General features: G+C 36.8%; 1 protein-coding gene across 1 annotated transcript; it reads left to right on the top strand.

Moving 5' to 3' along the window:
• The first annotated feature begins 5,298 nt into the window (after positions 1-5,298).
• On the top strand, positions 5,299-22,445 carry bgnb (biglycan b). The gene is made up of 8 exons (XM_039652860.2): positions 5,299-5,418; positions 12,638-12,921; positions 16,877-16,989; positions 20,015-20,228; positions 20,356-20,466; positions 20,722-20,815; positions 21,816-21,954; positions 22,034-22,445. The coding sequence occupies exons 2-8, from the start codon at positions 12,675-12,677 to the stop codon at positions 22,229-22,231; spliced, it is 1,116 nt and encodes a 371-aa protein (XP_039508794.1). The 5' UTR covers positions 5,299-5,418; positions 12,638-12,674; the 3' UTR covers positions 22,232-22,445.
• Positions 22,446-23,013: the final 568 nt, after the last annotated feature.

Raw genomic sequence — 23,013 nt, 5'->3', positions numbered from 1 at the left:
GCCGCGGGTTCTGACCCGTGTGCTAAGTTTCAAGAGTTTTTGAGCATGTTAAGGGCCCCAAAAGTGCCCGAATAGTCGTATAAATAATAATAATAATAATAATAATAATAATAATCCTAAGGAAAACAATAGGGCCTTCGCCCTTTCAGGGCTTGGGCCCTAAAAATAAATATTGTTGAAAAGGTTATTTTTTAAACCATTAAGGTTCTACATAGCACTTTCAAAGCATGGTTCTTTATGGAATCTATTTTGCACCAAAAAGGGTTCTGCTATTGTTACACGCCGAAGAACCCTAATTTGGTACTGTTTAGAACCATTTTTATTAACAGTCCACGTGTACTTATTATAGTGTTAAGATTAGGGTGTTGCATGTAATTATGCATAATGTATATTAATTAGTAACCATATGTAACGTGTAACAAGGACACCGTAAAGTAAAGTGCTAAAAAATAATTGACATCTTGACTCCATTGACATCTTGAGCAGCTGGACATTTCAAATAGGGCACGAAGGAGAAAGAAACGCTACATCGTTTAAAAGATCAGATACAATGTTGGTCTCAAATGTGTCATGTCGAAACATGAAAGGCAGCGGGGCTTCTGCTGTTATAGGGATAATGGCTCTGAGGTTCAAATGTGCATGTTTCCTGGTGATCCTTTTCTTAGAGGAGAGGTTTAATAACAGTATGACTGGTCTGTTTGCAAAACACAATGCTTGTATTCTTGCAGCCCCCAAAGGAAAAAAATACCATTAAAGATATTGGGGCCAAGCAGAAAGACATAAGATGTGGATCTGTGATCCTTTCCAGCACATCCAAACAGCAAAAACCCTAGTGTCCTTCCAGCTTTGTTAACAAAGTGACTTCTTTAGTTTTTGACGTTCTTTATCCTGACATTTATTAATTATTTAATTAATTAAGCCAGTTCACTGCTCAGAAGACAATGGCCCACAAAACTCACAGATTATTTATTTCATAAAATATTTATATGTATCTTTATGTGATCCTCCTGTTTATGTAAATGGCTCTCAATGAGTGTTATTAACAGCCCCACTGCAGCACCAATTACCTGTACATTCTTCTTAAAACGACTTCCCGGTGCAACATAAGGATTGATGAAATTATAATAGTATTAATAAAGCCAAAAACCTGTTTTTTCTAACAAAAATACATACATCTGGAGTTTTTGAAGCCACACAATAAGCAGTACAACTCATAATGTTGACTGTTACAAAAAGTACAAAGAACTCCCAGCTGAGCTGAGCATATAATCACACATTATTTCTAAGCACCACTGAGTTGGCCGGTGCAATTGGTTATCCGATCTGCACACAAAATAACCTCGATTTGACATAATTGTACGGTCATTTTGAAAACAGTGCTTTACTGTCTAAGAAAGTGGCCACCACAACCAACAAAATTCAGGCTGCTCATGTTCCTGCCGAGTTTGATCTGAGTGATTTTAGCTTGGCATATTTAAATAAAGTAAAAATGTAATTTATCTCAACATCTTCCCCAGCAGTAAGATATAAATGTTGCTTGTCATGGCCATCTATATGGTGGTACAGAGATCCAATGTCGACTAGACTCACTAACTTGTGACTGGCTCTGACTCAGATTCCTCCGCTTGAGAATAAGAGTGCTGAGGATTGGTTTTTTTTTTTCAACCCTGAGGAGATCCGTATTATCCTTCATATCCTCTTTGGCCCACAGACAAGCACTGTTCTTTCTTTATTCAGACTCAAGCTGTTTTCACATGTAAAGCGGGCTCTGCCATGGAAGGCAAGTCTGCCGTTCCCACATCCTCACAGACATGCAAAAAAACATTTTATTTTTGTCATTTACTTTCAAATTAGTCAGTTACTTTTGTTTAGAAGAAAAATTGTATTCTCCAGAATTCCATCATTTAAAATCGCAAAGTTTAACAACAAAACAAATCTCTTTTGTCTTTTCACCTCAAAGTAAAATAAATACAAATGTAATTGTTGGATAACGCTTAAAATAAGAAATAAAGCATCTAAAAGGACATGGTCATGAGGAGGGGAAGTGAGTTTTGATATTTCAAAGCTTTTGCAAGCAAATGTAAAGTTTATGAAGGAATGCAAAGATTCGCCAGCAAATGCAAAAGCACTGAAAAATGTTTTCCTCTCATCTCATGTCCATTTAGGGGCTCTGTTGTGAGATATGCTGTAAACTCAACCTGTGAAATTTAAAGTCACAATTGTGAAAGATGTTACATTGCAAGGTATAAAGTCACAATAATGAGAAACAATTTTGCATTTGCAAGAATTACAAGAGTTATAGTCATTATAAACGTTTTATGTTTAATCTATAAAGCAGAATAAGGCTTCCCAATTAAAGCAAGAAGTATTATCCTATAGCTGCAGGCAGTGCTTCTAACATATTTTCTGTTTTGACATATAATCCTTTTGAATAAAATAATCTGCTTATGCTGAAGCATATATAGTATAAAGTATATCAGAGCTATGCACACACCCAAATAACACAACTGGACATTACAATAGTCAAAAACAATGCAGGTCTAAAATAAACTTTTTTTAATGTAAAACTCTCTGCCCATCTGTTTTGTCCTCTTTCTCTACCCTTTTCCAGCAAAAGCAGCTTCCTGTGTTTGTTATTAGAGGAGCAAGAAGGGGGCAGTTGCCCATAAACCCCCCTACTGGACTGTGAACTCAAATCACATCACTCCACAGAGAGTGAAAAGAGAATGGAACGAGTGAGAATAGATAAAGCAACAGGATTCATGGCTAGTGTTGTGTAATGCATTACTAAATAATTAATAACTGTTATTTAATTAGCCTTCTTGTCCCTTGAAAAAGTAAAGTAAGTGTCACAAGGACATCAAGAGTTCTTCAAAATAACACATGGAGGACGTTAAATGCCATTTGTCATATTTATTTATGTTCTCCCAAACCAGTAAAGTGCAAGGTGCTCACAGGTGCCACAGCAGGAAAAAAAAATTCCAAAAAAAAAGAAAAAAACAACAACAAAGTCAATTTACCAAATACACTAGCAACAGTCTTTACCCTCCTGATCACTTCTGTGAGAATTTATACACCATTTCTCAGCAATTACCACATTGGGAAGTAATAAAGATCATGAACAGCTAATAAATATCAAGTAAAAATATTATGTGATCAAGTAAATCCATTTTCTTCACCACACAAATTTAAATAACAGTACAAACTTCAATAAGTAAATTTCAAAAATAATTAAAGGAAGTACACATTAACATCAACCAATTCCCCTTCCATTCCCACCATACTTGGTATCTCCCACTTCCCATGATGCAACACATAGCGCAGGTAGGCTATAAAAAACGTAAGAAAAATCCATGCCAGTCTTTTATCCAATTCAAGATGGCCGCCACCATGTATGCTGCTCCAGGTCTGTAGCAAACTTTAAATGTCCTCAAGGTTAGTCCTCAGTTGGCCAGTCTGAGACACAACAGTTGTGAATATATTTGTGTGGATAATCCATCTCTCATGTCGCTGGTACTAAGGTAAATAAAGAGTCTTTTAAAAACCAAGTTTGTGTTTATGTGTTTGGTGGAAGGGCTAACAAGGGGTCACAAAGAACTGAGGGTAGCTCTGTGACAGTAAGGGATTAAATGTATGAATTAGCTTACTCAAATTTTTCTAGTTAAGTTCAATTAAAATATATGAGTATAAAATAAAAAACTACAAGTTCTGCTTACTTAAACTTTGAATCTCTTAACTCAGAAATTTGATGATTACCTCCAACTTTAGAGTTTATTCGGGTTTACACAGACCTGTAGTAGCCTACAGAAAAGATTAGGCCTAACTGCGCAAAATAGATGAAAGGACAGCTGTCAAGAAAGGACTGTTTAACCAATTATTAAAGGTTTTAATGCTGACATATACCTCTTTTTAATATAATTACTGCAAATTATAGCATCAGGAAAACGTTTTTTCTTCTGCTTCAGAAACTCTACCAGTTTATGTTCTCATTCCTCTAGCTTATGAGTGGGTGCTGGCAGTAGAATTAACTAAATGCAGAAATGAATAACAGTGCAGGTTGCCAATGGTAAATAGAAAACAGACCTGAAACAGCATCATCATGAGCTAAACTGTACTTTCTATGGCTCAGCATTACATGAATTAAATGTGCATGGCCATTAATCATGATGAAGAAAAGTAGTATGTAGCTGTCTACTGTCCAATGTTATAGGGTACATTTGAATGCAATCACAAATGTCCTCTTGCAGACTATAACGTCCTGCCTGCAGCTTTCTCTGTGCAGAAAGAAAGTGCATCTGAATTAATCTTTTTAATGAGTCTCCTCAGAAAGGGCTACACTTATGAAGCAACTATAACTACTACATCATCAAACAAGTTAAATGTTGCAGGGCGTAACTGTTAAACGGTTTCAAACTGCAAAAGACAATGAGAATAGCTGAGAGGGCAGAATAATATAGAACTTTGACGTTTTGATATTATTATGAGGTTAAAGCTTTTTGCATTGCTTTTTTAAACCTCCTCCAGCTTGTTGAAAGAGATTTGCTTTTGCTCTCATTTTGGATGAATTTCAGTCACCGTAGGGTGGGCTATTAGACATTCCTCATAGTTAAATCTGTCTAACGGATCATCATCTTCTATCCAATAAACATCCCCATTACTTAGAGAGACAATTATGATCACTAAATGTATACAATGTAGGCTAATCGATTTTTGTTAAATATATTGCTTAAATGTATGCTACTGGGCCCACAGATGGAAAAACACCAAACAGGAAACGTCTGCTATGCTATATTCATGCTAACTGATTTGCATATCAACATCTTTTACATTTCGAGGAGATAAAAAAAAAATCGAATTAAAAATGAACAGGCTCATAGGCTAGCTTACATATCATATAATAGCTAGCCTATCCCACATTCATTTATTGAGATAATATGGTACAATAAATGATATTTTGGCGGAAACATCACGGTTAGCCTATATGATGACATTTTTGCCAGGGATTTTCTTAATATGCACGTTGTAAGAAACCGTTTGCTTCGATTGCTTGCATTGAAGACGTGTAAATAACATCAAATCAACCTGTCAGAAATAGTTTCATACATGTTGCGCAAATATAGCCTTCACTACACACTACTGAGTGAGCATCTGTAGCCTAGAGCAGCTGGCAGAATTCTGGCACTGTCCAACCCACCCAAACCCGCACGCCCGTGTTCGCCTGTTTCCTCCGTGAGGAAACCAGTCCAGCTCTCCGCCTCACTGACAGAGACAGGCATGACCCACTGGAGTTAGTTAAGATAGTTAACACTAGGAGAACAAGTCACGACTAAGAGAACATACTTTACAGCCCAAATAACAAACTCTGAAGATAAATACGGTAGGAGATTACAGTGTGGAAACACTGCAGCCCAAATTAAGGTAAGTAGCCTAGTATTTAAGCGTTTGCTAGTTAATTATTTTATGTTATGTGGACATTTTGATTGATCTGCCTTTCCCCCTTTTTTATAGTTTGAATTTGTACTTTTATAAATGTTCTAGTCTATAAGCTTTAGCGAACCTTAAAGCACGAACCGATGCATTTGCAATATGAAACTTTCTAGATGTAGCGTATTATGTGCAAAATTGTTGCTCTCTCTTTATTCAGATCAGATGCACGGAGTTGTGATGAAGATATTGATGCTCTAAATTATGATCGGCGGCTGGTGCATGCCATTATGTTTGGGTAGTTAAAGAGTTTAAACTTTTTATCTTTTAAATTCCTCTTCATACTTTAAAATTAATCAAAATAGCCTAGATGTTCTTTTATGTCATGAAAAAAATATTTTTAAAAAATTCTCAGCAATCTGTCTTCTTGTTTAGCTTCATCATCAGCTCATATAAAGTAGTTCTTGCAGAAAACTTCTGCTAATGTGAATAAAGGGTTACGTCAACCAAAAATGTTAATTCTGTCATCATTTATTCAGCCTCAAGTTGTTCCAAACCTGTATGAATTTATTCCTTCTGTTGAACACAATGGAAGATATTTTGAAGAATATTGGGGCACCACTAACTTAAATAGTAGGTAGCCTATGAAAAAAAAGTCAATGGTGCCCCAAAACAGTTTGGTTACAAACATTCTTCAAAATATCTTCTTTTATGTTCCACATAACAGGGAAATTCATACTGGTTCGAAACAATATATCGGTGAACACTGAAAGAGGGTGGATGAAGAGGAAAGACGGATGTTTGGGAGATGTTGAATGATGATGTGACTGATGACTCTTACTGAATGCAGGATGAAAGCACTAAATCAGCTCTCTGAGTCTGTCTGACGGTTATTATCTATCTATCTATCTATCTATCTATCTATCTATCTATCTATCTATCTATCTATCTATCTATCTATCTATCTATCTATCTATCTATCTATGTATCTATATATCTATCTATCTATCTATCTGTCTATCGGTCTGTCTATCGGTCTGTCTGTCTGTCGTCCATCTGTCCCGGTTAGTACTTAATTTTCCTCTTTGGAGCCATGATTGCCACTAGCACCACCTAAAATTCTCTTTCAGCCTCTCTCAGAATTGTCTATATATCTAATTGTGGAAATGGCCAATATCTTTTTAAAATAATATCGTTTCACACTCCATATAACTCGTTTAACAAGCAGCTGCTCTGTTGATCAGGTCTGCCTTCACTCTTTGTTGTGCCAGTCACCACATTCAAGCAGAGCAGTAACAGACATTGCCAGGCAGAAGCTTTTTTAGGGACTGAAGTTAACAAATTATAGTCAAGCCAGCAGTTAATTCCTGCCAGCAAAGAGCCCAGAACCACCCAATGGTTTGTCAGGAGAGAAAGTGTGTGTCAGACAAAAGGAGTCTATACATGTGATGTGTGCATGCAACAGACAAAATGGCTCAATTTAGATGATTGGCTTTATTTGTCAGAACAGATTATATTGGGAATCTTCATATATTTAGTTGGGTGATGTCAGCGTTTTATTGGCTGTTGAACATTGAAAGCAAGAGTGTCATTGGAATCCTAATCAAACCACATGTGATAAGTCAAAGCTGTTTTTATTGAGAAATTCTTTATTCATGACCTTGCCAACTAATGTCACAAACCACAGATTCACCAGAGTCATGTGAGTTCACTGCTTTCACAATTAGTGCAGTAAACTGAACAACTTCCTCCTCCCAACTTTGGTATGTTAGTTAGATAAGTGGCATAATTCAACTCTTAACATTCAGCTCCCAGTCATATTCTAAAAGATGAAAAATGCGTTTGGTAACACTTTATTTAGATGGTTTAGACATTCTAAGGAACACCTACATGTCAGCCAACTCTTATTAGAGTTAACTCCTAAGTTTTTGATGGACATGATAATGTGCACGAGGGGTGAACTATGTTTGATTTTGGGGTAATGGGAATCGAAATGCTTTTGTAAAAGTGCACTATACCTATTTTATGGAATGTTTATTTTGTGGCTTACTGTAAATAAATGATATGTTTTATCTCTTGTCCCATTTATAGATTGCAAAGCATTGAGACACGCCATAGCCTTGTATTTTTGCTTTTTTTAGCCTTAACTCTACAAGTGAGTCTTAAAGACTTTCAAATCAGACATAAACACATGCCTCACACAGTTCGGATGGAAATTCCCTTTTTTTGGCTAATGTGTTTTATTATTATTATTACAGTAATCATGGGAAACATGCTGCGTTGTTCAGAGAGATCTCTGTATGGGCACTGCTCAGTCTCTGTCATTTCTGGAGAGGCGTCTGCTGTGCGCTCTATTATTAAAATTTGACATTTAGTTAATTACTGTCTGACTTTTTCAGAAACACCAGACTAGGTGGAGATTTAGACCGTAACTAATTGTTTTCATGCAGAGAAAAGATGTATTGGTCTACATTTGAAACAGCATTGTTTCATAAGCTTATTAGGCATTGTTTTACCAGTGTTTAAAGATATAATATCACACTTTAAGTCTTGTAATGGGTTAGCAAAAACAATTTATTACACATCGCAAACTTATTGAATTCCTCAAAACAAAATCAAACAAAACATCATTGTACTTGTACTGCATAGAAGCTTAAATGCTTAATTATTATTTTTTGAATGTGTTTATATGCCTTGTAGAATGTAACATTTTGGTATTCTCTGAGGTTTGGTCAAAATTGCAACGTAATACTATTGGAAAATGTAATGTTTGAAAAATATCTAATGCCATCATTTTTCAAAAAGAGTGTTTAAAACGATACATTTTGGGAAAGACAACATTAAATAAAAATGTAAGCGTATTTTTTACTGACACAAAAATATATGTTTTATTTGTTTATACAATTTGGGATCAGTAAGATTTTTGACAGTAACCGCTTTTATAAAGTTACAAACGATTTCTATTTCAAATATATGCTTTAAAACATCACTTTCTAATCGTCAAAGAATCCTGAAAAATGTGTCATGGACCGGTTTCATTAAAATACGAAGCAGCACAACTGTTTTCCACATAGATAATAATAAGAAATGCTTCTTGAGCACAGAAGACTATTACCTATTCACATTCATCTTGCACTTTCATTTTCAACTTGCTCATCAGCTGCTGCTCTTCTGCACCTGTTTTCTCTTAGTCTCTAAGACTAACATGTACATGTAACTTTGACCAACTGACATTTTAAGTGAAAGCTGTTTGCGTTCCTCATTGTGCTGTGTAATTAGCAGCAGAAGCAGTTGTTATGTCTAGGCCGTACCAGGTCACTGTGCTGGAAAGGGGTGTGTCTTTAGACTGATGTCCGGGTCTTAAGTGCAATGAGCTTTGGATTGTCTGCTGATGTGTTTGGCTATTTCCGTGGGATAGGATTATCTTTGTGTCAGCTAATGTGTGTGTGTGTGAATGTGTGTTTGTGTGTGTTTTTGTTTAAGGCTTCAGATGTATGGCTTTTGCTTATTAGCTGTTTTCACATAGCCATGGGATTGACGAGCGTTTTTACAGGTGTAATTCTTAGATTGTCCTTTTGACAGCAGACACTACCAGACTGAATATCTGTTTTGCATTGGTCAAAGTCAATCATCATCTCAATGGACCCCCATTCATCCAACAAGCTACTAGTTGATCAGTGAGGTCAGCATCCATTGCTTTACCAGTTTTTACAGTAAAAGTAAAAAAGTACAAAAAAAAAATTACAGTAAAATTTATTTTGTTCATTATTATTTTTTTTTTTACTTTTCCTGCTACAGCCATCACACCATTTTACCTAACATTTATTAGTGATCTGATTGTACTTGTGTTTAACACTGTTTTGTAATATTTTTTTTTCTGTCTGTTTGTAAAATAAGCTAAATAGATTGTTATGGTTACAAAATATGTCACTCAAATAAACAAAGGAAACCTTACAAATGTTCACCATATGTTAAACAACAACCATTCATTGATTAAAATAAAAAATAAATTGTGAATAAATATATATTAACTTTTTAATATGTATATCTCAGTAAATTATAATGAACAGTTATGGCTCTGGTTCATTTTGAATCGGTCTTAAACAAAAAAAATGATTCATTGAGCAAATCAATATTGACGCTGAACAAATCAATGGCTAAATGGATAAGGAATTCCATCTAGAAGTTAGTTCGTGGCTGTTTCATGAATAATTTGTTTGATTTATTAAAAAAACTGGTTCTTAGGAGTCATTTTGTTTGCAAATTGCTATTTCTTTTTTATTGTGTGGCGTCTTGGTGGCGTAGAAAACACTGGCACACGTGACAAAATGGCATATATGGACACAGACAAAATTTATACCAACTGGCTTTGAATAATTCGACCCTTTTTGTCTCATTTGTAAACATTTTATTCGCAGTATAAAGCCCTGCAGAACCGTATTTGGTACTCCAAACTGTAAAAACGATCATATTCTGCTGATGTGCGAACATAACTATTGAAATCCTACTCAAGACACTTTGTTTTGTTGAGCAGCTGCTCATTAAAGAGTTGCTGTGTGGAAGTGCTGAGCGCAACAGTATTTTGTCCCATAAAAATGGCACATATACTTACGCATATTATGGTGCTTGTGGTCATAAATAATGCATATAGTTTTCAACCTCGTCTATGGAGTGGAGGATGCAAGGACTTGTGTATAATTGTACCTCGGCCCTCTCCTCGCATTCCTCTGGCCAGTCCAAACCGGACCTTTTTTGGGGACCATGGTATAATTTAGCTTCTATTTTTACAAACGGGTACATTTCATTCCCTGTTTGCTTTTATTCCAGGTCAGCGGCATAAAAAACGTCTGTCGCTTTCCCAAGTGTTTGACTTTAAAGTGAAAGATGGGCAGACGATATGAGAGGAACACACATAGATGTTGGCACGTCAGGAAGAATAATGGGATTTCTTTGGATGCTTTAGGCTTTAATGCCTTGGATGAACTTATATTTAGCTAACGTTTGGATCAGCATATGGTCAGCTCTGGGAACTGTCAGCCACCGTGACAAATTTTTTAATGTAAATGTCGGTTTGTAAGTCCATTTCAAAGATGTCTCTGTTGCCTCGGACCTAGACAACAAGCTTGAATGTTCACAGAAGATGATTGAAGAGTAGCCAAGGGGAACGGCAAAAGCATCCATGCTCATTACTCAGTAAAGACACAGACGCTGTGTGAAATGGGAGACATAAAGGACTCACATGAACAACATTTGTGTGGGATAACTCGGAGATAATGGGAGTCTTTACTGCGAGTTTGCTATGCATAAATTGGAACTGAGGCTACTCTACAACGGCTTAAAGACTTACTCTTTAACTGACAAATGATACGGCAGATATTATTTGACTTGTTGTTGAGGTATTCTTGAATTAGTATTGAAAATTCAGATATATTATATTATATTATTCTTAAAGATTAGGGCTAACACAAAAATAACACTAAAGACAAAATCTATATTTAAATGAACATAACTGAACTTTAGATTTTTGTTGTTGTTGAAACTGTTTATTTGCTGAGTATCTGGGAGGCTGAATGCTTTTCATGCCTTTTTAATCTTCACATCCCGACTTTTGTTATTGAGGGAATAAATGTGGCAGTAAATTGTGATGGGAAGGCATTGAGTTTCTCTCTTGGGACACATGACATCCTCTGACATCTGGCTCCTCTTGCTCATCCACATGTGTTACTTCCCAGCATGTATAGGGAGTACTTTGCATTAAAGTATTGTAGCAACTCTTGTGAGACTCATTTGTGTGGACAATCAACTATGATGGCACTGGGAGTGAGACTTTTTCATCCTAGCTGGATGGATTGAAAGGATAATTGTAATGTTATGTTGCTTGTGCTTTTGCCATGAGATATCACATTTAGTGTGAGGTATTAGAGTATGCATGATTGAGTGTCAAAGTTCAGGATGTGGCTGAATCGAGTTTGCGGTTCAGGTTACAGGCCCATGTTTAAGGTATCAGCGAGGTCCTATGGTGGGTTTTGTGGACCCCAGACCTTTAACCACATCTCAGATGCCAAATTTGATGATGTCACAGGATTCAGCTGGAAGCCTGGAACACATTGAGAAATTACATCATAGGTGGCTCCCCACCCTGCTTGACACACACACACACACACACACACACACACATACAAACAGAGACTGTCAAAAATATTCCCTCCTACCTCCTTCCTGACTAATGAATGGCTTGTTTTAAGATATGTTTTAAGAAGGCCAGTTTGACCTTTTCCACCACCACACACTGTCTGACCAGACATGTGCTAGACACAGACTCACCGATTGTCTCTTTAGCTTCCCCTACATTATATATTTTTTTTATTTTTAAAAAAATCTGCAGAGGATACCAAAAAATGAACTCATAGTTGCACTTTTTGCGCTTATGAGTAATGTTTAAATTTGCCCTCATGAAAAATGTCAAAGCTTTAGTGTTTCTCAGGGAGGGCATGTCCTGTGCTGAATGATGTGTTTATATTCAGATGGCAACGTTACAATATCCTCCCAAAACCCCAAATAACAACCTAAATCCATCCTGTTCCTTTGATGTACTTTGTGAAAACTGCTTTAATGATTATAGACAGAGCTAAGGAACTGGGTTACGGGTTGAACTTGAAGAGAAGACAGAGTTGTATTAAATAACTGCAGGAAACATTAACAATTGTGTCGTTAACATATTAAGGGTCAGAATTACTAAATGGGGCAAATTAGCGCAATTCCAAAAAAAGTGTGATGAGTGTGGAAAGTTCTGCATGTGATCTTTTAATGATGTGCAAATTAAATAACACATTTAATTTAACTAATTTAAAATTAGTAAATAATGGCAGAATTGACTAGTGCAAACCTGAGTAATTCACCTTGCATGGTTCAGTTAATACTCCAATAAATTTTGCATCTGACAGGGAAACTCCTACAAATCATATGCAATAAGGTTAGCCCAAAAAATTTCAACGCTATTTTTTTGCTGCAACATCATTACTAAATCATGACAGTAATTTTTTTTGCTAAAAGAGAGTTTGCGCTATAGCGCAAAAGTAAATCTGTCCCGAAAGGCTCTGTTTAATAAGTTTATAACATATAATGCACTAAATACAATAAACACAGTTGGGCATAAAAACATTTATTTCGATTTAAATAAATAATGATAAATCTCTCTCTCCTGATCCTGCAGGTCAGTGTGTGTATATACAGGTCTCTGTATCTCAGCGATGTTCTCCCGCCGCTCTCTCCTGCATCTGCTGCTCAGTGTCTGCAGCCTGACTGCCCCTTCACTGACTCTACCCTTTGAGCAGAGAGGATTCTGGGACTTTTCTATGGACGGAGAAGGAGGAGATCTGTCGACAGTAATGATGAGAGATGAAGAGGGATCAGCTAGCGAGGAGCTGCCACCGGATGTATCTATATGCCCCTTTGGTTGCCATTGTCAACTTAATGTGTTGCAATGCTCAGACCTGAGTGAGTATCACATCTGTCTGTCTGTCACAACAGTTATAACAATAACAACACAGAGGAACAATATCATTGGAATCACTTTCAGAAAGATTTTTTTCCAGCTGATGCAAATCAGATCTACCTGACCATAAAGAGCTGAAGCATTTAATGCTGTAGAGTCTGTAGGACATAACTGCAGCGTGTTTATAATAAACAAAGCTTTATCATCCATAGATGTGGACTCTAATATAGTTATTGTTACTGTTTAGTTTTATTTATGGTTAAAATTCTTGGTGTGAATGGACCTTTATTCATTGCAGTCATTTAAATATTAATCATCAAAATGCATCAGAGCGATAGTTTAATTATTATATTAGTTTAAATTACATAATAGTGGGATCTTATAAACACTGCTTGACAGTTCACATCCAAACAGGCAAAAATAGCTGTCCATGTCCAGTTTGTTGCAGCTTATGGCACTTTTCCATTACCAGTACAGTACCAGCTCGACTCGACTCGACTTGTTTTGCCTCGGCTCGCTTTTCGCTCCGTTTTCCATTGCAGACAGTACCGCCACAAATAGTACCCGGTCGTCATAGCGACGCCTTTCGTTCCTCGTCGCCCTATCAAGCTTTCGCTGGATCCTCTCTTCGGCAACCAAACAAAGGAAAGTCTGCACCTCTTCGTTTGACCACGGCTTATTCTTCCGAGTTGCCATAAAAATAGTAGTAAGTTTAGTAACTATCTCTGGCCAAACTATTTAAAAATGGCGGGGATATTCTGGATACTCCATCTGGTGCATGCAATGATGACGCAGTGAATGGTGACGATTCTCTCTGACCAATCAGCAGTCAGCATTGTTTTCACGTCACATTTTAGTTCCGGCTCAGCTCGCCTTAGCTCGCTCAGAACCTCGCCGGAGGTGATTAAAAAAAAAGTACCGGAAAGCAGGTACAGGTACAACTTTTACACAGCCGAGTCGAGCCGAGTCGAGCTGGTACTGTGTAGTGGAAAACCACCATTAGTCTTAAAGAAAACTGGGGCCTGAGTTGGAAACAATGAAAAATGCCTGTGCAATTTCCCACTGAAATGTACTGTAGGAGGGTTCTGTGTTGTTTTTATGACCTACACAGGATGTTTTACAGGAAGACAATATGTGAGAGATAGGCAGGGAAAATAAGGAAAGTGAGAGGGAGAATGAGAATGAGAAAAATAGGATGATTTGGAAGTATTTGATGAGCATTTGTTTATTTCAAAATGGCCAGAAATAGTCTTGGGTGTTGTCTTGTTAGCAATACAGCCACACAAATGGTCATTTGGGCCTAAAAATGTAGGATTTTGACAGGGGCCACTTAATTTCAGTGTGATTGCTTCTAGATACTCTTGTTGTCTTTGCCACGGATAGGAATAACAGACCTAAAATCAAAGAGGAAACATTATTGTTAATTGAACGAACCATTCACCATCACCTTGTAAGAATTTTTGTCAATCAAGAGAATGTTATGTTTTTCAGTGATCGGATCGCTCAGTTTGCAAATCTAAATACACAAAATATGGATGGACAAACATGTACAAAAATTGTATAAAACAAAACAAACCAACCAACCACCATGCAATGGATGTGTGTACACCCATAAAGCAGTGGTGGAGATTGTCTTTTTAGTATGTGGAAAACAGGAAAAGTGAAAAGATCAGGGTTCAGCAGGTTCAAGAAATTGGTTAAAGCCTTAAATTTCAGACAAAATTTGGCCTGTTTGTGTATTTTTCCAGCATGGCTCCAACAACATCCATTGAAGCTCCACTGTAGCCTTATAGTCATACTTACAGATACACACGCTCTCTCCATCTCCAGCCAAGTTTGCCCAAGTTACGATCCTCATAGAACATTTACAGGCATTGAACTGACATAAGCAACAAAAACTTAGGAATTTAGAGCTTATTATTATAATTATATGTATTCTTTTTTTAGTTTGTGCATGTCTGACTGTGTTTGTTTATGTGCATGAATGTTTTATGCAATGTGTTTTGGTCTTTAGAATGTGTTTTTGTTTTCGCGAATGTCATTGCATCTTTGTTTATGCTTGTGGATTTGATATAAAATAAAAATACAGCCCTCTCTTGAGGCGGTTCTTTATATGCTTCCTCCCCCTGCAATCAAGATTTCCTTATAATACATTGATCCGTCCACTACGCTCTCTTTATTTTCTTTCATATATCTGGAAGTCATTCTGCCATGTAGGCTGTAATTGAATTGATGGTGATGCTTATTTATAACAGATGTTCTTGATTGTGTATTTATTTAGGTGGTTATGTGCCTTCATCATAAAATATGTCCCTATTACGAGTTGAAGATGTGTGTAAAGCTGTGGTTGGGGGGCTGTGATGTGCTGGGCAGCTGTCGAAGCCCAGCTTTACTCTGGGGGTTTGGCATTTTGTCCGTCAGAGGTTGGTTGGTTAAAGTTACAGAGCACTTGTTGGTTTGAGTGGCAGGTGGGAAGATGCCTTAAAAGAATAACAATCATTAAAGGAAAACAGTAAAGATCTTCAAGATGTTGGCCGATATCACAGCATATAATGTGTGGCGTATCAAGAAACTGGAGACTTTTGAAGGAATGTTTGTGTTCAGTGTACGTTGAGAATGCAAATGCAAACCTTTTAACAAACAAAAAAAATTCTAAGATAATGTGAGAACAGCACTTCCCTAGAATGTGAATGGGCATACTAAACACTCCAACACAGAGAAACACATTCAGATTTCTGTGAAAATGCTTGAGTTGATTAAGGTAGGACTTTTTTTAACACATTGAAGTCAAAATTAATTTCTGTGGTAATTGAAAACAGGCCATGTTGTCTATAGAGATTAAGTTATTTAATCGAAAATGTATTTCTTTAAAGGGATAGTTCACTCGAAAATGAAAATTCTGTCAGTAATTACTCGCCCTCATGTTGTTCCAGGGCCCGTAAGACTTTTGTTCATCTTCGGAACACAAATTAAGATATGTTTGATTAAATCAGAGCTGGATCACTCTTCCATAGCCTTCTAAGGGATTGAAACTTGCCGGCCCAGAAAAGTTAAGACATCTTTAAAATGGTCCAAGTGACTACAGTGGCTTTATCTTTAAGTTTATCAAGCGACGCAAATACTTTTTGTGCGCAAAAAAAAAAACTATTAATTTCCTTCTCTGTGGACCTTGAGATTTTGCATAGTGTAACTGCGCAACGCTTCTTTGTACTTCTTTGTACACCTAGGCTCACTATTGGCTGACGCTGGTGTGAGTAATTACTGCATCAGGGTGAGTAATTACTGACAGAATTTTCATTTTGGGGTGAACCAACCCTTTAATGTGCTTAATATCCTAATGATTTTACTTTTCTCTTTTGAGAGAAGCTAGATGGTCTGGCAGTTGTGGTTTTCATGAACATTATAAATGGCTGGAGGGGAACAGAGGTTGAACCCAGCCTAGTATAAATTATTGGGCTCTGCTGGAAATCATCATGAATCATTGGCCTGATTTAGAAACGGGGAGACTGCACTGCTAAAACTGACACAATGCTGAATTTGAGCTCTTGATGTGGTTCTGTTAAAGTTTAGATATAGTTTTGTGATGTGGTCCATGTGTGGAAAAATAACCTAAATGGTTTTAAATGTACATTTAAAGAGGTGGCAAAACATCATCCGGTCACTAATATAAAGATACAGTATACCTCCAAAATCTGACACAGAATGGAAAATGAATAATAATAACTGGTTATTTTATAACTAAATATCTTGTCAAGGACATGCTGTAATGCTGTAAGGGTTAACACTTTCATTTGTGTCAACTATTTAATCCTTTTATTTTGATGTCAAAACTCAAAAGCCCTATAATGGGGAAATTCAGTCCAGATGTGAGCAAATGTTGTCTCTGTACAGAGATTTGTTTGTTCTATAACCTACATGCTTTAAACTAGCATATAAACATGTTAATATCTTGTTTAGGTTTGACTGCAGTGCCCAGGGATATTCCCAGAGACACCAAACTCCTGGACCTACAGAACAACCGTATCACAGAACTGAAGGAGAACGACTTCAAGGGACTTACAAACCTCTATGTAAGACTCTGTTAGAAATCTTTGACTTGAAATAAAGATAGATGAGGCTAAACATAAAATAAAGTGCCAGTTGTTAAGTAAAATAGAAAACTTTTTGGCTTGGATGTGTTCCTAAAAGCAGAGATTATTCAAATGAGGACATTCATAATAGGCCTATTACACGTTTCCCCTCGAGTAATTTTTCAACGCGTAGGTCATTTTTTCAAAAACACTTCACAAAGCGATCACAACATTGCTTTGCCGCAAAATGCATTTTACTACTTTTAAAAAAATTAATTGTTTTCCAACTTAGTGAAAACAAGAAAGGGGGAATGCTTAGATAGCTAGCTTGAAGCCAATTGGCTGTCAGTAAGAACAGGTCCAGTCTAGTAAAGTCAGGAATAGAAGTCTTTTTCACTTCCATGCAGGTATTGTATGTGTCTGTATGCATTTATGTGAGTGCGCGCGTGTGGTTGTTACAAAAGAACAGAAAAACAGTGTTTAAGCTTCCAATAAACAATGCCAAATTGGATACAAGGTAACTGCCAATGTTACATTGAATTCACAGGAAATAGAAGTAATTTAAACAATACATGAGGCCATCTACTCATATTATAAGCTCATCAAATACACCTTTAAATATCTAAAGCACATGCCTAAACAGGAAATATGGCAAGCCTGAAAATAAACACATTTAGGCCAAATTTAAGTCATAAAAATACATTTAAATACTTACGTGGTCTATTACGCACACGCAGGAAAAACAAAGAAAGGAGAACACAGTACATCCAGATGCAAAAGAAGGAAGATGTTGTGGGACAGGTGGATCTAATAAAGCCTGATAGAGTCATAATTGGCTTGAGATCAGGAGGGTGGAGCTAGAGGTTAATAGGGAAATTAACTGGCTAAGAGGGGTGTGGCACATGCTTTGCACACTGCAGCTGAGGCTATGTTTACACGGAAACGATCTGAAGAGAAAACGCAAAAGTGGCGTTGTATTTTGCATTTAGACGAGCGTGATGGTTGGGAAACTTGTGTGCATGTGGTGATGCAAAAGTGTGAGAAATTCGATGTAGTATGCACTCCAGGTGGCTAGATGGCAATGTGAAGCACTGCCACACAACAACACCAAGTCCGCGCACCTGCGTACAACCTTCCCTGTCTAGCGGACTTTTGCGTTTTTTAGCCAGGGAACGCCACAGTGGAACATTTTTTAAGATTTCCACTGTGGAGTGGTTTTACTTTTTTGCGTTTTAAGCCCCAAAAACGCCGTCGCCGTGTAAACGAAAGCCACATAGTTTTACGTTTTCACTCATGAGCGTTGTCGTGTAAACAGGGCCTTAGGGACAGAAAAAATTCTCAACATTAGGCAAAATCTCTATGTAACGACAGGCCAATTTCACCTGTTCCAGTTTTTAACAATTGTTAACATGCTTTTGTCCGATCTGTAGTGAACAAAACATAATTAGCACAACATCCATCTGTTGTGGAACATACCATTAACACAAATCATGTTATTTTTACACAAATATGCTGTCAATTAACACGTTTCTTAGTTGTTGTTTTTCCCCCCAATCACTTCGGGACCACTTTCAGAAACTTGATGTCATTTTTCAAAACTAGACACATAACTCACACCAGTCATTACTTGTAACACAGGCTCAAAGCTTATGTTCATAACTTAGCATTGTGCATTTATTTGTTTAAAGAAGCCTTGCACTCACATAATTATTAGTTCAAATAACTCATTTATTATGAAATATCATAGGAATATTCATTTATATCACCCACACACGACACCCAGTTTCACTGTGTAGTTGTTAGTACAATCATTAAATATGCAGGTTTCATTATGCAGGTTTATGCAGGTTTCACAACACACTCTGTTTTGCTCACATTGCTATGCTGTATAGAAACTTGTGACAATTGGACATAGCCTAATGTTCAGTGCATTCTGACTTACCGGTTCTCATTGTGGAAAGTTTCATGTGCTGGTCTGTGCCCATACCTCTCAAACGAGGCCTATGACCACCTCTCTGGTGAGGCATGAGCCCTCCTCTATGACGAGGCCCTCAACCACCTCTCAGAAGGGGTGATTGACAGCAATGTGATATATTTCTACATATTACTTCCATATTTATATTAAATCTAAAAAATACTATTAAAACAATAAGATGTTGCTGAACACCTACATAGGTGGAAGACTTTAATTTCATTATCATCAATTCTCTGTTTGCTAGTGTTATAGAAGAATGACTCGATTCATTATTTATATACATGTTTTGGTACATTTAGCCCATTTTGAATGTGAAAAATACTGCTGTGCCAAGCTGAAATTTGCATAAGAGAATTGTGTGGAGAGTTTTGTTTTGAAAAAATGACCTGACATGGATCCTTATGTTTGTAAAAACTCAACAACATCATGGGTGGTTTCTTAAGCTGTACACTGATGCACACCAGTTTCACAGCTTGATTCTTTGTTTTTGTTTTTATCGCCATTGGCTAATGCTGCGCATCCAGGTCCATATGTCACTATTTACTGTAATACTGAAGTACATTTAGATTATATTTTAACATCAGTTTTTAAGATTTTTATTTTACAGATTTTACATAAAAAACAAAGTTTCGGCTAACTCTTGAAAAATCGGTCTGTCGTTCACAGCACGCATTACTTTACGTTTGGCACTCAAACTGCAAAACAGCCTGACAGGATATTCATACAGTTCAAGTCGCTGAAGAAGAATGTTCCTGTAGTTCTGGAAACACACGCTGGTGCCAAACTGAATGTTTTAGTTCCCTTCTTAGAACTCATATTATCCCCAATATTTATCCCTAATATTTATTCAGCCTCTCTCACCAAACACAATATTTGACATGGCCTGTAAAAAGGAAAAAAGAAGAAGAAAAAAGATCAAGACAGTTATATCATCATTTATAAGTCATTAGATTTTGTGTACATATTTAAAGATCATGGTCAAGCTATTATTAATCATGTCTTCATGAGTTTCCATGAACCAAATGCTGACCTCTTCCTGTCTCCTGTCAGGCTCTGTCACTGGTCAACAACAAGATCTCCAAAGTCCACCCACAAGCCTTCACACCCCTCCGACACTTAAAAAAGCTTTATTTTTCCCGGAACCTCCTGACGGTGGTACCCAAGAACCTTCCCCCATCCCTGGTGGAGCTGCGGATTCATGAGAATCGGATTAAGAAGGTTGCAGAAGGAACGTTCTCTGGTCTGGGCAGCATGAACTGCATTGGTTTGTATGCGCGCTCGCCATTATGTGGTATAGAGGTTACAGTCTGACCAAACCATTTCCTTTTTTAGATGGAGCCTGCTGGTTTTTGTGATGGGATATTCTTTCTGATGTTGAATGCTTCTTATAGAGATGGGTGGAAACCCTATTCAGAACAGCGGCTTTGAGCCTGGTGCTTTCAAAGGGCTGAAACTCAACTACCTGCGCATCTCTGAGGCCAAACTCACTGGAATACCAAAAGGTAATTAGAATTAGTCATTAGTCACCATTAGTCAAGTCATTAAAGAGTGAACGCTTGTCAAACGATAGTCGTCACATATTCATTTTCAAAAAAGAACATTTGGATAATACTCTTCTTTGTGCAGTTCCTCACTTGAATGAGCTTTAGTAATATCCTTGGCAATAAATCACAATTTGCACAAGTTTTAATGTAATGTTAAGATCAGAGACGTGGTCCGACTTCCAATAATATAATGATGTGTCTCTCTCCTCCCAGACCTCCCTGAAAGTCTTCATGAGCTCCATTTGGACAATAACCAGATCCAAGCCATTGAACTGGAGGACCTGAGCCGCTATAAACACCTGTACAGGTGAACCGTCTCATGACTCTCCAGCACTCCAACATACAATTTGCCTTCTCTCGGCCTGTGGGCTTTCTGTAAAGCAACAGCGCCACCTGGTGAATGAAATCTGATGGATGTGAAAATTAAAAAAAAGATTTTTACAAAACATATGTTTGTTTTATATATATATATATATATATATATATATATATATATATATATATATATAAAACAAACAATGCTTATCACAATTTTAATTTGTAGAAACAAAGTTCATTGATTATACCTTTTTACACAAAATACACAAATGTTTAAACTTGTTGGCAGTCAGACCATTTGTTTGTCTTCTCAGCCCCCTGAAAATGTATTATGTTAAAATTCTTTATCTTTTCTGAAACATTTCACGCTTGAGTAATTTAACTTTGTACTAAGTATAATCCTTTAAATTTCACAAAAATCACGAATGCCAATTTAATTTGAGTTATCTCAGGAGTGTGCAAGTTTATTGTTGTTAACAAAGTATTATGCTGATAAAAATGAGCAATTAAACAATATTTTTTTACTAACACTTTACAGGAAGCTCAATTTGGTTGACATCAGTTAATACATTAACTAACATTGAGCAATATTTTTTTATGGTATTTTTTAGGGGTGTGACAATATCTGTATAGATCACCCAAAATGGATGACCCTATAGGTTTCTATAGTTTTAGTGTCAGTATTACATTAAAACAAATTCAAACAAAATTAAAATTGAAAAGCAAATAAAAAAAAAATAAAAAAAGAAAAAGTGCAATTTTCTAAACTATGCTAATCGTGATCTTGGCGGCACACACAAAAAATGTTTTGCTCCAAAATCCTGCATGTGCTAGATTTTTATAGTGCAGTTTGTCCTGCAGGGCTGCAGTGCCTGTTCACAGTATTTCCAGTCTATTGTGTTTCCACCTCACTAGAGGTCTGTCTCAATGAGTGTGGCCCATCTATTGTCTCTAGCTTATTCATGGTTGCGCTTGTCGTTGTTTGCCAGATTGGGTCTGGGTTTTAACCATATCCGCATGATTGAGAATGGCAGCCTATCATACGTCTCTAATCTGAGGGAGCTGCATTTGGAAAACAACCGTCTGACCCGCGTCCCGAGGGGCCTGCCAGACATGAAGTACCTGCAGGTGCGAGATATCAAGCTGATGAACGAAAAGTGCTCCATTCGCTCATGCACGATCATTGATTTTTTGACTTCTTTTTCAGGTGGTCTACCTTCATTCAAACAACATTAGTCAAGTGGGCATTAATGACTTCTGCCCTCAAGGTTTTAGTGTGAAGAGGAGCTTCTACAATGGCATCAGCCTCTTTGGAAACCCGGTTAACTACTGGGAGGTGCAGCCTGCCACCTTCCGCTGCGTTGGTGACCGATTGGCCATTCAGTTCGGAAACTATAAGAAATAGAGAAAGGATGAAAGGGAGGTTTGGGGACAAATAATAATGCTGGAATCAAAACAAAACAGAAGAAAAGCTTGGAGAAACTAGGGGTCGAAATGGTGTCAACAAACAGTGTTTCCAAATAGTGTTTAATGTGTATCTTTGGATGTATTTGTTTGTGAAGTCTAAAGAAAAAAAGTAAGGAGAAATAAAAATAAGTATTGGAACATTTTAAAAGAAACCTACGGAATATGATCTCTTACGACTGACTTGTTAAGTGTGTTACCGTAAAGTCACTTTGTAAGGCCTCTTTGTTTGCTCGACACTTTTATAATAATATTATTGATACTGTTAATATTGTTATTATGCTATATTAGTTAATGTTGTATTATTAATAACAATATTTTTATAATATAATTATAATAATATTAATAATATTTTGGATGGGATATTGAAATGGTAAGGTTGAATCTTAATTTTAAATTTATGGTGCTTATAATAAGTGTATCTGTGTTGTTTGTCAAGTTTTAGATTACTTTTTTCTTCCTTTTTGTCATTGCCTTGCTTCCTTGCTTCAGGGGTCTTATTGTTGTGGGAGTAATTTAGGGCAATGGAGGAACTTTACACAAAATATAAATCAGTCAGTCAGATGCCTCATGTTTTTACCCAGCCCTCTTGGGTTCGAGGCTGATTCAGAAAAGGATTGTAATAATGTAATTTTGCACAGTTTCTCTATGAATTCCTAATATTTTCTTTGTAGCGTATTGTTAGAGGGTTTTTTCTCTTGCATTGCCACTGCATGCAACTGC

This window comes from Pimephales promelas, chromosome 20 (assembly GCF_988280905.1).
Source record: "Pimephales promelas chromosome 20, fPimPro1.hap1.1, whole genome shotgun sequence".
NCBI classification, from domain to species: Eukaryota; Metazoa; Chordata; class Actinopteri; order Cypriniformes; family Leuciscidae; genus Pimephales; species Pimephales promelas.
Note: the sequence above shows the minus strand (reverse complement) of the source record. Positions and strands in the feature narration are given on the sequence as shown.

Excerpts from the sequence above, each read along its gene's own strand:
- bgnb (XM_039652860.2), top strand. The coding sequence starts at position 12,675 with ATGTTCTCCCGCCGCTCTCTCCTGCATCTGCTGCTCAGTGTCTGCAGC. Across the intron at positions 12,922-16,876 it reads GTTGCAATGCTCAGACCTGA|GTTTGACTGCAGTGCCCAGG; the intron begins GTGAGTATCACA and ends TATCTTGTTTAG. Across the intron at positions 16,990-20,014 it reads AGGGACTTACAAACCTCTAT|GCTCTGTCACTGGTCAACAA; the intron begins GTAAGACTCTGT and ends GTCTCCTGTCAG.